The sequence below is a fragment of the Numenius arquata genome, chromosome 1 (genome assembly GCF_964106895.1).
Source record: "Numenius arquata chromosome 1, bNumArq3.hap1.1, whole genome shotgun sequence".
In the NCBI taxonomy this organism is placed as follows: domain Eukaryota; kingdom Metazoa; phylum Chordata; class Aves; order Charadriiformes; family Scolopacidae; genus Numenius; species Numenius arquata.
This window is the reverse complement of record NC_133576.1, coordinates 10,322,496-10,339,825: the sequence shown is the minus strand read 5'-3', so window position 1 is coordinate 10,339,825 and position 17,330 is coordinate 10,322,496. Positions and strand designations below refer to the sequence as shown.

The window sequence follows — 17,330 nt, the reverse complement described above, 5'->3', positions numbered from 1 at the left end:
ACACATGGGCTGCAGCGAGTGAGAAACACCAGGGGGGAGTGGGGACTCACCTCGAACATGACAGGGGTCACTGCGGGGTGTAATAGAGCGGCGTCGTCAGAGAGAACCAAGCAAATTAGGTTTGTAGGTCAAAAAGGCTCTTTTTGAAATAAGACCCATCTTTGGGAGAGACTGGTATAGGCCTGCAGGGGCAGAGAGGCAAGAGATGGCTGAGGCTGGGGATTTCAGATGAGGACGCTTTGGCCAGTGGCTCTAAATCCAGGTTCCCAGGGCTGATGCCTTCTCTGATGCTCAGCTGCTCCTTTGGCTGGACAAAATGTTTCAGGGGGATTTCCAGCAGGTGCCACGGTGAAACGCTGTTGAGTGAAGCTCCCCTCCTGGTGTGCTGCTGCCGATGGTGCATCGCAGTTGCTCAGAGGGGGATATGTGGCCATAATGAGCTAGCTGGCCAGCAAGGGGTCTTGGAAGAGCTGTCCAAGTCTACCCAGTCTCTCTGCCCCACCACAGCCCCAGAAAGACTGCTCCAGAGCCCTGCGCTTCCCTGCATACCCCTGCCACTGTGCATCACCCTCTGGTGAAGCTGAGGAACCTCTCATGCCACAGCTGCACCTCCTCCTCTCCCTCCTTCTCACTCAGCACCCGGTACGTCTCGTTTCTGTGGCAGACGCAGCGAGACACCTGCAAGGACACCCTGAGTTCATAGGACTGATACCACTGCCCATCCTTCCCCCAGGGAAAGAGGACCCCCATGATGGATGGCACCTGGACACTGGGATGATGGGGACACCAGAGGGAAGAGGGTAGAACCAGCTGGGAAGTGGGAGGGAGAGGATAATAGCTGAACTGCGTGTTTCCTAAGATACAGAGCTAGTCCTCTGTCCTGCTCTGGTGTTTCTGGTTTTTGTTACCACCTAGGCAGCACCCAGTAGATGGTGGAGACCCTCCCCTGCAGGGATATACAGGACTACCCTGACAGGTAGGAGCCTCCCCTTGCCTCCTCTGTCTCAACATTAGTGCCTGTCTCCGGTGCCATCTCTTACAGCTTCTGTGCAAACCCCACCGCCTCAATTACACGCCAGTTGTGCTTGGGTCACTATTTGTCACCCTCCCCCTCCTCCCCAAACACACCCAAGTGTGTCCTACTGGAGGGACAAGCAGTAGGCTAGTGAGTCCTGCCAGGACTCAGGGCTGGTTGTGGAGGCACCAGCCAGGGAGGAGAAGGCTGTGCAAAGGGCAGTGCAGGCTGCTTCTCACCTTCTGGTTGTAGAGGCTCTGCTGCAGACACTGATGGCTCTTGAAGGCACAGTAGCTGGGGTGCTGAACTCCACCCATGTCGCAGATCTGGGGAGATGGGAATGAAGGCCAGAGAAGGAAGAGGAGGACAGATGGGAGCACCTACTGGGCACCTACCTGGCTCGGAGCATCTCCATCTTGGAAGGCGGTGTACTCTGCCTTCAGCCAGAGGGCCACACGAGGGTCCTCACAGCCATGGATGGCTAACTGGCTGCACCAGTACTCCATCCTCAGCCCCCTGAAAATTTCCATGCCATAGTACTCTGAGATCTCTGGGGAGTTGGTCTGGAAAAGGGTGAGATAAGGAGAGCCTTGCTTCTTCCCTCCCTTCCCCACCACCCAGTCCAGGCTCCTCCCCAGAGGCTGGCTGGAGATGCAGCATGCTCAGTACCTTGTTGCCTGCAGCCTGGTACTGGGCTGAGATCTGAGGGTTGATGTAGGTCTTGAAGCTGCCAGTCTTGCAGTGAACACGTTTCAGGTTTTTGATGTGCTCGCACTGCTCCCTCTTCAGCGAGCAGAAAGCACAGTTAGGGCACAGGTCCATGTGATGCCGCCCGAGGCTGTCACACACCTAGGGTGGATGCAGTGGGGTGGTCAGGGGGGGAAAAAGGAGGCTGAGGAGCATCCCTATGGAGCTCCCATATCCCTAGCTTGGAACTTGCCTCCCTGGTCACCCAGGTCAGCTTCTCCCAGGAGGTGGCACCTGAAAGGACAGTGCTGATGAGCTCTGGCTGCCAGAGCATTGTGGTCAGCACTGCAGGGAACCCTGCACACAATGGGGGTCAAAGGTGGACATCAGCATCTTTACCAAATCTCCGAATCCAAGGACTCTTTCTTCCATAGCCTTCCAGGCCTCGGTGACCACCGAGGAGAGACAGTTTCCCTTCAGCATTGCATAGCACAGGATAATCTCTGCCTCATCGTTCTTCAGGGCTAAAAGGCTGACAGAGAAAGGGATGGAGAAAGTCAAGCCTCGTCTCTTGTCACAAACTGAAGAGGCAGAACTTTAGTTAAAAACTGAAAGGGGGGAAAACAACCCCAAAGCATAGCAAAAGACCTTCCCCAAAGAAACCTGGGCCTGTCAGCCAAACTGCACGGAGGGAGTGTCTGCAGAATCCGTACGTGGCTGTGTAACATGGAGGCTATGGGGTGTGTGTGTGTGCATTCAGGAGCATGTAAGAAGGACTGGACGAGGAGCACAGCTTGAGGAACTTTCATAAGGGCTCTGCAGCAGCTGCTGCCTAGTTTTGTCCATCCAAGTGCACAGCAAGGAGGTGTTTGTCAGGGGTCTGCTGAGCCTTGACCATGGGGCAGCCCTATTTGAGTCTGGAGAATATAACTTATAACTCCCTCCTGCTTGAGCCAATGTATTTGACGGAAAGGGGAAAAAAATTGGTAACAATGAATTAACTGTTCATCCAAACTGACACGGGAAGCTAAAAATAGAAAATTTAAGGACAGTGGGACAAGGACAATAAAAATATTTTACATCTCTTAGGAACAGAAGAAATTGTACACACGGTACAGAATTGTTATTAGGAAAGGACAGTATGAATTATCAGAAATGATGCAGAAGAGGTAAAAATGCTCACTAAGTATTTGTCATCTGTGTATGGAAACAAAATCAATGATAAATAAACTTTGATCTGGCAGAAAGTAAGAAAAGTTAAGAGCAATAATTGCTTATGTTAAAATTTTCTTAAAATACACGCATGGGCTAACCTGCATGGAGAAGTTTTCCTAAGAATTGCTGAAAATTTTGGAGACCTTCATACTAGTCTTAAAAAAATTGAAAAAAAAAAAGAGGTGGAGAACCTGGAGAAAGGTCATGAAGATGAGATTTCCTAAGGCCTGGAAAACTTTCACCTGGAGCAAGAAACTGAAGAACATTTACTTAGCTGAGCAAAGACACTAGTGGGTGGCCACTCAGTCAGTCCATACTTGTACCAAGACAGGGATCAGCTGGAAGGCTCTCTTCATCAGCAGATGGAAGAGTAATGACTTTTGGTCACTGGAGTTTGAGGTGAGATCCATTCAAACCAGAAATTAGCTGCATGTTCCTAACACGAAGGGTATTTAGCACAGGAGCAGCTGATGGGCTGGTTTCTCCACAGCTTGGAGACTTCAAAAAGACATCCCAAACTTCTTGTAGGAGAAGGGTCTGTAGTTCACCACATGATACTGTTTTTCCTTCAGGGCTCACTACGTCCTGTGCTGAGCAGGAAGGTCAGGGTGAGTGATCAGAGCAATTGCCAGGCCCGAAGGCTAAAAGAGATCAATCTCTCTGCCGTTAAGCTCTTGCGATTGCATGGTGTGTGAAGAAATCAAGCTGTAAGAAGTGACTGGTGTTCACAGATCCATGGACATGTGAGAGGCATACACCGTATGCACAGGAGCATGTGGATGCTTGTCATTTGCACTGGGTTTGGGTGTGCACTCACATAGGAGAACGTGTGTGGGCGTTAGGGCTACTAATAGGAAGAAGTTTTGTGCACCTCCTTAATAAATCCCTGGGCCTTGGGACACACAGTGGATGAAGGAGATTGCAGCATGTGCTCTGCACTTGCGGTGGGTCAGAAAAAAGTGATCCTGTATCCAAATGGTTCACGCTAACCAGCAGCAAACGAGCATGTCAGGATCTCTGAAGGTATATCTCTCACTTAGATACTACAAGAGAACCTTGTAGTCCTGAGAACCTGATAGGACAAGGGGTAATGGCTTCAAACTGGAAGGGGGTAGATTTAGATGAGATATCAGGAAGAAATCTTTCACTGTGAGGTTGGTGAGACACTGGAACAGGTTGCCCAGGGAAGCTGTGGATGCCCCATCCGTGGAAGTGTTTAAGGCCAGGCTGGATGGGGCTTTGAGCAACCTGCTTTAGTGGGAGGTGTCCCTGCCCATGGCAGGGGGGTTGGAACTAGATGATCTTTAAGGTCCCTTCCAACCCAAACCATTCTATGATTCTAACCTGAAAAATCTTAGTCACAGGCAATATAATGAGTGCTAGATATTTTTTTAAGGACATTACAGTCAAACTTGTTTTATCACAGTGCAGCAGATGCTGCTTTAGCCTGCATCGAGGCAAGCAAAGATGTTCCCTCAAAACACCACTCTGTACCACGCTGGGGACAAGGCTGCAAATGCTATTCTGTGGATACAGACATGTGAACAAGTTACTGTGGTGCCAACCCACAGCACATCAACCACATCCACTGAAAAACCAAAGTCAGCTGAAAACCTGGAAATCCACTTATTGCAAGCCTGCACATCTCTTTCTGTGATGCACCACAGTGTGACCAATCTGGTCAGAGGTTTGTGGAGGGAGGATCTGAGTTCAGAGAGGACAAAAGAATGCAAACTGAGGACAGCAGTGACAGATGCCAACTCTTTCAGGCAAAGCTGGAAAGAATTAAAATGTGCCAGTAAAAAAGAGAAAGAAAGCCCACCTATACCGCAGACACCACTTCCAGAACCTGTAAGACCCTTTATGTCTATCCACGCCTCCATCCCATGGCTCCACATGATCCTTTTTATTTTATTTTATTTTTTCTTCTTCTTTTTTTTTTTTTTTTTTTTCCCTTTCCCTCTGTAAACATTCAGACCATTTAGGATACCAAGAAGAACGAGAAATTTTAAATTTAGAGCCAAAAGTCTGTGCTCATCCCACTTGAAAATCTTGTCTAAGGTTGTTCAATTCAACCCTCTCAACATATTTTTGTGACTGGGAGCTGGACATCGCTGAGAGAAGAACCAGTGACAGCCCCCCAGGGCGCACCAAGACACACACATTTCTCTTCCGTACAGGACTGCTCTTTGTGTGAGGGTTACCTAACACCCTGACAATTTCTCTCTTAAGCAGTTGTAGCCCAGGAGAACAAGCGTTCAGTCCACTTTGCTGATAAATCTGTGACAGCCAAAGGGAGTCCCTGCCACCACGCAGATGCTTGACTGCTTAAGCACAGTTGGATCTTTGCCTTCAAGGTTTGGCACACTGGCTGGGTCATCCTGATGGGACTCACACATTTCCATTAATGACCCTGCTATTATTCTCCAAACTTATCTGAAAGAATTTATCCACAAATATGTCATTATTGGCTATTGTTCCACTACTTGCTTCTTATTCCAGTGGCGTATTGTGATTTGATTTCTTCCTCATCACACCAGGATGTTCAAGCCAGTAAAGTGAGAGACACATTAACAGTCAATAAAAATTATGTGAATAGCTCTGGTGTTTTCATCACTGAGGTAGAAAAAAGGAAGGAAACTGTCCAGCTTGCTATACTTTTTTAAAAATAGCAAATAAATAACAATGTGAAGCTTAGAAAGCAACTGCTAACAGGTTTAACAGCCTTTGCTTTCTCCAACACACCAACTGGTCCAACAACTGCAGCCTGAACAAGATGCAAGTAGAGGATTACAGGCAAAAGGGGCAGTAAAAGGGAACTCGGATCGTCTTTTCTAAGAAAAGTGCTTCCGTAAGTAGCTCATAAGTAGTGATAAAACATCTGCTGAGTGCTGGTGACCTACTTGTTCGGAACAGATGCAAAGTCAGATGTGGGTAGGAGCCTCTGCTGCATGGCAAACTTTAGATTCATAGGCCATATGTGATATGACTGGCCCGTGCAGATCAGAAAACCCCGCGTCCCCTCCATAACTTCCGCTCACCCACCCAGGAAATTGAGTCATGCCATCAACCTGAGGTTACCAAGAAATTTTGTTGCACTATCTGTTACATCTATTTCCTCCTCTATCTCTCTTCTCCATCTCTGCCACGAGGCTTTCTGGCCTCACGGTTGCAAATTTGTGATTTGGTTTACTACCTCTGGGTGAGTGAGATACCTCTACATTATCCCCAAGTGACAGCTAGATCCTGAAAGCAGCTGAGAAGTGTCAGGGGAACGGGTCCCACCCAGCATCACCAGACCCAGGGACGGGTCCTGGGCTCCTCCTGCACTTGCGGGCACCTGCAATCCACGCTGCTGCGGCACTAGGTGCGCCCAAGGGCTGTCCCTGGTTCCTCTTCCAGTGATTCCCAGTGCCCTGGCACTGCTGTCTGGCCTCTCCACCCCCTCTCCCGCTGCTGCTGCCTTAATGGCAGCACTGGGGCTTTGTGTCCCATCACAGAGCCACTATGGGCAAATGGAAGAGAGCCAGCACAGCACTGCTGCTGGTGCCCCGCACTCACTGAGACACTGCTGAGCTGTTTGTGGATGTGCAGAAGCCTCCCCATGCGTCAGGGAAACTGATAAGTCTGTCTAAAGCGATTTCCTAATGCAGATCCCTCCCCTGCTTAGTACCTCTGTACCTTAATGTCCTAACTGCTGCCGTGGAAAAAGACTAACAGGCACTGGGAGGCAATGTTTCAAAGGGAATGTAAAAAAATATAATTGTGAAGAGTCTGTGGGCCAAGATCAGTAGTTGCTCAAAGGCAACAAGAGAAAACTTCAGATAAAAGCCTATCTTACTTTAGCATCTCAAGACGTGGAGTGACACATACAGAGCCTACTTCAGCGGTATCTCTGAAGAGTGGTGGTTAACACCATCCACCTCTCTCTTGTGGTAATGAGAAGGATTTGGGCCATTAACTTTCAGCTGCTGAACCTCCCCGATGTTGGCTGGCCATGAGAGGTGGGGTGAATACCTGAGGCAAGCAGAAAAGAAGATAAGGAGCAAATAACAGCTTTCCAGCGCTTTGTAGCTTCTGATTTAGGGGGGCTGCTGCAGGAAAATAAAACCACTAAGGAAAAAGCCATTCTTAACAGCTTCAGAAAGAAAAAGAGATCTTGGCCTGTATGCCAAGAAGGCAAGCAGGCTGGCTAGATACCTGACAGATCAAACCCAGCATGTAACCCAACGCAGGAGCCATTGGGAGAACAGAAATGTACCACCTGCCCAAGGGTCAGGGGACACAAAGCATGGAAAAAATTGTATTTTGTAAATACATCTCTCCTGTTGACCCACACAATATTGCAGCCTTTACCTGACACACTGAGAGGCCCCTGCTCTGAGTTTTCCAAAAGCCTTGAACTTTTTCTGGCCTGGTGGCGAGAAGACAACCTGCCTTGTCACATGTTCCCTTTCACAGCTAGCCATGCACAGCAACAATACAAAACCACTAAATTGCTCCCTGGCCTTACTGAATGGCCAAAAGATACCTCTACATCATTCCCAAGAGACAGCTAGATCCTGAGAGTAGCTGAGAAGTGTCAGGGGGATGTGTCCCATCCTGTACAACCAGACCTAGGCTAAAAAAGAAGTAACTGCTAACGGGTGATGATGATTCAAAGAAAGTGGTTTTTTGTTTTTTTCTGGTGACAGCATTTTAAACAAAGGGTCTGGTCTTAAAATTAAAGCCACTGGGGATGAAGTAAGTAAGCACACCAAGGACTACTTGGAGGCGTAAAGTAGGAACAGGAGACTGCAGCCACCGGCAGGGCTCAGCTCAACTTTGCTGGGGAAGCTGGACTCACACAAACCACGAGCATCCACACGCTAATACCACCAGGACGGCATCTGTATCCAGGACATCCGTGACGCTGGAAAGGATGTAGGGGTCATAGTGGACAAACAACGCAACAGTGGGAAGCCCTGGGAAAAAGGGCAAACTCAATTCTTGCGTGCAAACAGAAGAGACGGGAAGGGGAGGGAAGTTGACCTCCTTCTGCGTGCCCAACTGCTGAAACCCATCGCTTAATAGGGCACACAGAGCTGGAGAGTGGGTTTTTGAAGGGACACTAAAAATTGCCACAGAAAATGAGTTGTGCAGGTTTTATAACATGAGAGCTATGGAGCTCTGTTCAGCTTACTGCAAGCCTGAATCATGGCATATAGGTAACTTGGAGGAGAGGAAAACTGGGAATCATAGAATCATAGAATGGTTAGAGTTGGAAGGGACCTTAAAGATCATCGAGTTCCAACCCCCCTGCCATGGGCAGGGACACCTCCCACTAGAGCAGGTTGCTCAAAGCCCCATCCAGCCTGGCCTTGAACACCTCCAGCGATGGGGCATCCACAGCTTCCCTGGGCAACATGTTCCAGTGTCTCACCACCCTCACAGTAAAGAATTTCTTTCTGGTATCTAATCTAAATCTCCCCTCTTCCAATTTAAAACCATTACCCCTTGTCCTGTCACTACACCTCCTGACAAAGAGTCCCTCTCCGGCTCTCCTGTAGGCTCCCTTCAGATATTGGAAGGCTGCTATGAGGTCTCCCTGGAGCCTTCTCTTCTCCAGGCTGAACAACCCCAGCTCTCTCAGCCTGTCTTCATAGGAGAGGTGCTCCAGCCCTCTGATCATCTTCGTGGCCCTCCACTGGACCCATTCCAACAGGTCCATGTCCTGTCTATGTTGAGGACTCTAGAGCTGGACGCAGTAGCCTAGATGGGGTCTCACAAGCGCAGAGTAGAGGGGTAGAATCACCTACCAGTGACAGACAACTCTTTAATCAAGGGGGCAAAAGGCACAATAAGGACTAAAAATTTAAGATAAATGCAAAAAGAGACACTTTTTTTTCCCCCTATAATGTCTCACTGCTGACAGAAAGATCACAAAAGTGTGCTGCCAGTTCTTCTCCTTGTTATTTTGCTACCATCACCATGTCTGTCTCTAAAGGTCACAGCTACCTTCACCAGGCACCATGAAAGCTGGTAGAGCTACCAGTGTAGCTGCCACAAGCATGGGTGAGTGAGAACGGCTGGATGTCTTGCTGGACATAAAACTTGGACAGCCCTGGCTTCAGTGCCCGTCACAACTATGCCCAACTTGTGTTAAACCAGACCCTGAATGGCACCTGTGCACACCGACCAGTCCCACCCAGCACTGCTCCTCTTGCTGGAATGGAAATGCCTCAAAGCATTTTGCCCCTGTTTTAGGTCATGCTTTGAAGTCCCTTTGAGAGGAGGCGGGAAGTGGAGAAGCAGCAAAGCCGACAGGCGCGGTCTATCTCGCCTTTTTATCCTCACTTGAGTTTAAGCTTTGCTTAGCATGATTGATGGGGCTCGGCTGCCAGGTTACAGACAGACAGTCAGCATTAGTGTCTTTGAGAGACTCTGCAGCAGAATAACGAGTGTCATCTGCAATCACAGCAGTCCCTCAATAATCCCAATATAACTAAATCAGAGCAAGGCTCAACTTCAGAGACAGGGAAAAAGAACATATCCTTAGTGAAACATAATTTTGCCTTAGAGTACATAACACCAGAAAAAAAAAAAAAATGCTGGGCAGTAAAAGCCTCCTACAATATTAGGAAGGAGGATGACATAAGTTACAGCCTTGCAAGAGAACATTTACAGCTTTAACAACACGATGCAATTCATTTTTACATGCAGAAATGGGATCTCTGGCTCAAGTGTAGTGATATGCAGTGTTTTTAATACAAACCACAGATGTGCAATATCGTGCACAAAAACTGTGTGCTTACAGGAACATCACTAGCCAGTAACAGAGTGAAACCAAAATGACTTCTCCATGAAAACCACATCTAGGCAGCACTTTTTTTTTTTTTTTTTTTTGTTCTTGGCAAGCAAAATAATCTTTGCATCTCAGTCAAAGCAAGCGGTCCTCAGCCACAAAGCACTAAAGGATCAAAAAGTACATTTGAGTGATAACATACGATCCTTTTGCAGGTCTTTTCTGTTTGAGCTCACCAGCCCCGGCTGCCTGGGCACAGAGGTGAATGGATTCTGGCAGATCGGCTGAGAAGAGCTCAAGATGCTCGATAAGCTCCTACAGCATCCCTGGGACAGAGGAACTAAGGCAGGCACGTAAAAGGATTGCAGTTGAGCTGGACTGTCACAGGTCCCTGTGCTGAACTTAGCATGCAGCTGCTTTCAAAGCCAGAATGAGGAACCAGATACCCCCTAGGAAGAGCAATGCACAGATCCGGAGTGTTGCACGTGCTTGAGGAGAAGTAGAGGTCCTGCACAGCCAAGAGCAAGTCTCTGTGCTCCCAGCTCTGTTTCCTAGCCCGGGGATGCTTTTGCTCTACCTGGGTGAGGGTGGAGCATTCCTCGGAGCTCTCCTCAGGTCAGACTGTTTTAAGAAACAACTGCTTCACGTTGCACACAGAGAGGCGAGGAGCACGGAGAGACACACCTTTACTCCAGCGTCCCCAGAACCCGTGTTTGCAAGGAAGCTACTTCTTTCTGCAGGTCATCCAGGCTCCCGGGAAAGGTGAGTTGGGAGGAGGAGGAGTGCAGAGGCAATTGCACACTGCAGGTGGCCACAGTAGGGGGATACACGTGCATGGGAGAAAGCCCTGCCTGCAGCTAAGGCCCAGCCTAAACACACTTTGCTTAGGACGCAAGTACGGTAACGGCAGGCTCTAGCAGTGCTGGGTCACCCTCTCCCTGCTCGCTCTGTGCTGGAGCAGAGGGTGTCTGAGGGGCTCCCTGGCTACACTCCTGCTCTGTATGGGACGGCTTGTCCCAGTAAGCCTGCCTGTACTCATCAGCTGCTCAGGGCAGGGGCATGAATGCCATAGGGCTATCAGGTGGCGTGGTGAGGGCAACCCTGCATGGTTGGCGTGCAGTACCCTACCAGGTGGGGAGACAGGTCTTCCCCTCACCTGTCATGGGGGGACGTTTTCTGCACCCTCTCCTCTGTGCTGCCTGACGTGTTCCCTGGCTTTGACTTGGTGCCAGCATCCGGAGAAGAGCCCTTGGTGCTCAAGGACGTGTCCAAGGAGAGGGCCACGCGGATCAGCTGCCAGACGCTGCTCTGCAGGCGTTGCTCCCAGGATTGTTCTGCCTGGGCAGGGGATCCCAGACTGGAAGGTGAGAGGCCAGGATGAGCCGGGACCAGCAGGGTCAGTGGGGACACAGGCATCCCTCTGTTCTGCTGGGATCTTGGCATCCCTGGCATGGCTGAGGGGAGCTTCCTTGGAAGCAGTTCCTGACTTGACAGTGCAGAGGAGTACTTCAGGAAAGCATCCACACTGTCGCGCAGCAGGGCAGAGAGAGAAGCCTGCCCTGGAGCTAGGGAGAGAGTAGGATGGTGGGGCTGAGGGCAACTTTCTGAGACCAGCCAGAAAGCTGCTGGGTGGCAGGAGTAGCTACGGGAGACCAGCAGGTGAGCAGGGGCTCCCAGCACAGCTTGGTGTAGCCATACCTTCTTCCGTAGGGAAGCTTTCGTCCTTTCTCCAGGAGCCCACAGCGCGGGGTTGCTCTGTCAGGAGGAGGTTTTCTGGAGGAGACAAACTCAGACATGGGATTCGCTGAGTGGAGGAGAGAGGGAGAAACTCAAGTCCCGCTGTGTTGTCTTCCCTTCCTCCTCACCCCTTCCATCTCCCAAGAGATGTATCTCTGCGCCCATCCCGAATCCCGCTGCCCACCTTGGCATAGAACTGGCGCTTGAAGCAGCGGTACTGGGTGAACTGGCAGAAGGTCTGAAACCAGGGTGCCTCCGGGAAGTCAGAGCAGACCGGCCCTGGAGAGGGGTGAGAGAGAGATGTGGGATGGGGTCAGGCCACGGGTTTAAGCATCTGCCCCCTTGGCCTGGGAGCAACAAGGGCTGGGGACCTCTCGGACGGTAGTTTTCAGAGCAGTTGTGGTTGAAGGGAAAATCAAAGCTGTCTGCCCCCAAGTGGAGATCACAGCCCTGTGCTGTTACAGCTCTCAATCTCAGATGTCACATGCCCTTTCCCTCCAAACCACCCAGCGTTTCAGTTCACCATTTTGCCCTTTTTCACATGGTTATCTGCGCTTTTATCTAATCCTCCTGTTTCCAGGATCTGGTAAGGACTCTTTTATTAGTCTTTGAAGGATTTAAAAACAAACAAACAAAAAAAGGCAAGTAGTGATGTGATGGGTTAAAAAGATGACCAGACTGGGCCTGGGAACCCCAGAGTAAACAGTCTCTTCAGGGCAAACCAGTTCCACGGTGATTCCAGCTGTACAGGGGATGGAGGAAAGTCCATAGGGCCAAGGTGCTGCTGGCAAGCCCTATGCCTGTACACATGTGCACCATGGTCTTGACCAGTGCAGCCGACAACACCAGTTTGAAAGCTGCAGCGCTTCCTGCAGTGACGGCAGGGTAGCTGAGATCAGGCAGGAGAGCTGAAAACCCTGGGAGATTTGGGAAGGGGGGCAATCTTGTGCTCCCTCTGCCTTGTGGCTGCATGGCCCTGCTAGCACAGCACCAAAGGGGTCAAGCACCGTCTTGAGCCAGAGGAGGTCAGCGGTGGCATTCCACTGCTCTCCTGTTAGTGGCTTGCACACCATCTTTTACGCTGTAGACACTCCTCCTCTTGTGCTGAGCATACGGATTCACCAGCAAAAGTAGGATTTCAGGTACCCACCAGCATCCCAGCTGAGAAGAATGCCCCACTTGTGGGGAACGCGCCAGACTCCCACTTTGTCCTTTGGTGGTGCTCTATGAAATCCCTCCAGGATGTGAGGGACATGAACTCGTCCAGTGCAATGGACGGGCAGCTGCAGCATTTGACTCCACCACCCAGCCACTACTTGCAAAGGCACATTTCTGCCTTTGGGAAGGGGAGGAAGCCCAAACATTTGCTAACCCCAGCGTTAGCCTGACTCTCCTGGGCCAGGACTGCATCACTAGCAGTGCAGGCTGCAGTATTGTATCAGCTTGCGTCCTGTCACAAACCATTTCTTTGATGATACCTAAACTTTCTGTTTTGGAGTGAGGGGAGAAGAAAAGTACATTTTCATTCCAACATCTGGGAAGTTAAAAAAACCCAAAACTTGACACAGATAAAGTTTCCCATAGGCTCTCTTTGCTGGTCTCTTGATTTTCAACGTGACTTAGCTCTCCCACAGCCTGCTGAATGCTGATGGCATGGCCTGATGAGCAGCTTGCCTTCTTTAGCACTGATTCCCATCTCCTCTTTTCTCTCAGCTTATCTGCCCTATGGTAATATCTTTCTCTCAATCCTCTGACCTTCCTGCCAAGGGGACCCCTTCCCAGCACCAACTGCTTAGTTTAATGAATATGATCTTTTGCCTCTATCCTCTGCTCCTCCTGCCCATGTGTTTGCTGCAAACAGATACAGCTCCTGCTGGGTGTCAGGAGGCCGCTCCCTTGGGCTTTGTGGCCAATCCCACCTGCAGGAGCTCACAACATGAGGAGGGCAATTAATTAATTAACAACTGCATCATCACTGAAAGATGAAGCCAGCCAAGATATTTACACACACTCATCAGGAAACATCCTCCTGACTCTCATCTTCTGCAACAAAGAGGGTTGAAAGGTTATGTGTAGGCTTCCCTTGTCTAAAACACAAGGTAACTACTTTCTGTAGCACCACACCTGAAAAGGCACAATTAATGCTCATGACTATTTGGACGTAAACAGCACTGCCATTTATCTGCGAGGACAGCAAAGACAAAACATGTGAGGGCACATGCTCTGCCATGTCCAATTGGCCTCTCAGCCTGGCTGCAACACATGCCAAAACTGGAAGAAGGGGAACACGGACGGGAATAAAGTCTGCCAGATGGGTCTGTTGGGCTGAGGGATGGAGGAAAAGAAGGCAAAGAGGGCATCCTGCAAAACTGTCCTATCTTTTGGCATTCCCAGGTGCTCCTGCTCTTGGAGGAGCTGAGCCTCCAAAGGCAGCAGTGGTGGGAGTGTGGCTGGAAATGCCAAAGAGCAGTGTTGGTGTGCTAGGCATCGCTGGGAGAGGCACCAGGGACAGCCCCCAGGTGCACCTAGTGGCACAGCATCCTGGGTTGAAGGTGTCCGCAAGTGAGGGAGAAGCCCAGGACCCATCCCGGGGTCTGGTGATGCAGGGTGGGACCCATTCCCCTGACACAGCTGCAGAAACAAGCAAGAAATAGTTGCCCTCAAGCTGCAGTCCAAATAAGCACACTTGGCTGATCATTCAGTTCATTGACGTTCATAGCTAAATATAAAGACATATTTTTTTATGAGAAAATTGTTCCTATTTTTTTTCCTCTGGAGGAAAATACAACAGAAGTAGTCCCAAGTTTTTCAGCTGCACAGATATAATTACGCCACTTAAATTCTCTGGTGCAGGGGTGCAGGGAAAGTGTGATTGCAGAGATTTAAAGGGTGCTGTTGCTATGGTGCTTTCTGAACTGGGATGTTTCTTGGCTCCTGAAATGTTAAACACTTAAAAAAGCAGCTTATCAGCTCGAGCTTTCTTAAAGGCCCACGAGAGCCCATGAGCCAAGCTTCTGCATTAAAGCCTAAATCAAGTGGGAAGGAGCTGGTCAAGTTGTAAGATGAACTGTTGGGAAGAGATGATAAGCTTCAGTGAGCTTCAGAAAACTGTGGCCAGTTTTTTTTTTTCCCCCTGCCACCCCACTAACAGAGATGTGGAGAAACTGGAGAGCTCAGTGGAGGGCCACTGAAATGGCAATGGCTTTCAGCCTGTGACCCCTGAAGAGAGTCTGGGGCAGCCGCGCTTGTTCAGCTGTGTGAAGAGGAGATGGGCAGGTGAGTTAACAGCAGCCTGCCTGAACAAAAGCAACAAGACGACAAAGTCAAACTCTTCTTGGTGGTGCCAGGCAACACAAGAGGAAAAAAACTACGAATTCCTGCTTGGACTGGCCATGTTGACATGAGCTGGCAATACTCATTTGCAGCTCAGAAAGCCAACTGTATCCTGGGCTGCATCAAAAGAAGCGTGACCAGCAGGTTGAGGGAGGTGATTCTCGCCTTCTACTCTGCTCTGGTGGGACCCCACCTAGACTATTATGTCCAGCTTTGGAGTCCCCAGCACAAGAAGGACATGAACCTGTTGGAGTGAGTCCAGAGGATGGCTACGAAGATGATCAGAGGGCTGGAGCAACTCTCCTGTGAGGACAGGCTGAGAGAATTGGGCTTGTTCAGCCTGGAGGAGAGAAGGTTCTGGGAAGACCTTATAGCGGCCTTCCAGTGTCTGAAGAGAGAAAGCTGGAGGTGGACTTTTTACAAGGGCATGTAGTGACAAGATGAGGGGTAATGGCTTCAAACTGGAAGAGGGTAGATTTAGATTAGATATTAGGAAGAAATTTGTCACTATGAGGGTGGTGAGGCACTGGAACAGGTTGCCCAGAGAAGCTGTGGATGTCCTATCCCTGGAAGTATTCAAGACCAGGCTGGATGGGGCTTTGAGCAACCTGGTCTAGTGGTTGGTGTCCCTGCCCATGGCAGGGGGGTTGGAACTCAATGATCTTTAAGGTCCCTTCCAACCCAAGCCATTCTATGATTCTACGATTAGGAGAAGTTATTTTGTCCAGGAAAGCAGTGCAGCACTGGAAGTGGTGCCCAGAGAGGCCACAAAACCAAACTCCCTTGCACAAAGACACAGTGCTCTAGTGCTGACAGCGCCCTGCTCCAAGCTGAACTTTGGAATAGAGACCCCAAAATGACCCATCCTGCCACCATTCACACCATCCTATGGCATTTCGGGGCAGAGAAACAGCTGGTACTGCTCCAGCAGGAGCGATGCCTGCCTCTGCCCCTTGGAGGTGGGGTGACGGCCCTACCTTCAGGGACACGGCCGTGGTTCTCCTCCTGGTCCAGCCGCAGGATATCGGGGTTGAGGCAGCCGTGTGCCTGGCGCACCTGGCAGGCCACGTCCGCCTTCCAGGGGGGCTGCAGGCTGGCAAAGAAGAACTGGTACTCCCTGTTTGACAGGGGGCTGCCCGGAGTGGGAGGCAGCAGTGTAGCGACAGAGGACACCAGTACGGTCAGCAGCCCTGGAGGAGAAGGGCAGGCTGCGATTAACCCTCCTTAACAGGGCAAGCTGTGGGTGGAAATGGAAGAGTAGCTGGTGGGGTGGCCTGCTCTTCTCTGCTGGTGATGAGCTGGCCTGATGTCTCCTTCCATCACCCCTGTTTGCAGAGCCCTGAGGGAACCAGGAACCCTGGCACAAAAGGGGGAGGAAGAATGAAAAATCAGGGCAAAAAAAAAAAAAAGGGGGGGCGGTAGAAGAGAAAAAGAGGGGAAGAAAAAAAGGAAGAAAAAAAGGAAAAGAAGAAGAAAATAAAAAAGAATGAAGAAAAAATAAAAAATAAAAAAGGAAAAGAAGGAAAAAAATAAAGAAAAAGAAAAGAATAAAGAAAAAATAATTAAAAAAAAAAGAAAAAGAAGGAAGAAATAAAAAGTTGGAGTTTTTTTGTGGGTTAGGTGGCAGTTGTCTGGTTTGGCTTGGTTTGGTTTGGGGGCTTTTTTGTCTTTGTTTTTTTTTTTTTGGTGGGCTTTTTTGTCTTTGTTTTTTTTTTTTTTCTCCACAAACATCCAGCCTTACCTGCTGGGTAGGCTCTGCTGCCCACCCCTGCGAGCCACCCTGTCCACCACAGCAAGGGCTCTATGACCCTCCACGAGGACATCCCTCCATCCCCTCCTTTCCCTCCTTCGCCTTCAACTGGGCACCCTCCTCTCCTGCCTCCCCCCATGCTCAGCACCCTCTGTGGTGGCCCCGGGAGGGTGTCACTCACCCATCAGGCAGGGCAACCTTGCCATGTCTGCCCTAGTCCCCAGCTCGGTAGCCCTGGCAGTGGCGGAATGAGAAGGGAATGACATCACAGTTGGAGCGCCAGGGACAGGGGTGCTTGTGCCTCTGGGGGTGTGAGGGGAGACGGGCACTCCGAGGGGAAGGAAGAAGCTGGGGCCACGGGGACAAGTCAAGCAGGAGGAACAGGAGCCAAGGTGGGAGCTTCCCTCTCCTCAGGGACACAGTGGTGGCTGGCAACAACCTGCAACAGCATTTGAGGCCTGGCCAGACTAACCCTGGGCTGAGGGTACCCCAAAAGTGGTGCCTTTGGGGGTACCTTGCCCCCACCAAGCATTTTATGCTCTTCTGCAGGAGAAAAGAGACAAAAATCTGGTCCACATGCAGGAGATTGAGACACACTCTGTGCCTCCCCCCTGAGCATCCCAGAACGCTCTTGCTTCAGGATGTGGTGGGAAGCTGGTTTGATCTCTCCTGGGCAGCTGTGCCACCTTCTGAACCCCCAGCAAGTCACAAGAGCACCAGCTGGTCCTCCTTTGCCACGAGTGCCACCCTCTGCACCTTAAAGCCTTCCCAGAGGCAAAAGGGGGAATGGTGCTGGCAAAAGAGGCTTG

At 50.2% G+C, this 17,330-nt stretch overlaps 1 protein-coding gene across 1 annotated transcript; it reads right to left on the bottom strand.

Annotated features, from left to right (window-relative positions):
- Positions 1-564: 564 nt before the first annotated feature.
- On the bottom strand, positions 565-16,727 carry ACRBP (acrosin binding protein). Its single transcript, XM_074157499.1, has 10 exons — positions 16,703-16,727; positions 15,749-15,961; positions 11,623-11,717; positions 11,400-11,505; positions 10,858-11,266; positions 2,102-2,234; positions 1,685-1,864; positions 1,411-1,578; positions 1,255-1,341; positions 565-678 (listed from the first exon to the last, which is right to left on the bottom strand). Exons 1-10 carry the CDS (start codon positions 16,725-16,727, stop codon positions 565-567), a joined length of 1,530 nt encoding a protein of 509 aa, XP_074013600.1.
- Positions 16,728-17,330: the final 603 nt, after the last annotated feature.

Excerpts from the sequence above, each read along its gene's own strand:
- ACRBP (XM_074157499.1), bottom strand. The coding sequence starts at position 16,727 with ATGGCAAGGTTGCCCTGCCTGATGG. Across the intron at positions 11,506-11,622 it reads AGCGCCAGTTCTATGCCAAG|CGAATCCCATGTCTGAGTTT; the intron begins GTGGGCAGCGGG and ends TCCTCCACTCAG. Across the intron at positions 11,267-11,399 it reads AAGCTTCCCTACGGAAGAAG|CTCCAGGGCAGGCTTCTCTC; the intron begins GTATGGCTACAC and ends CTCTCTCCCTAG.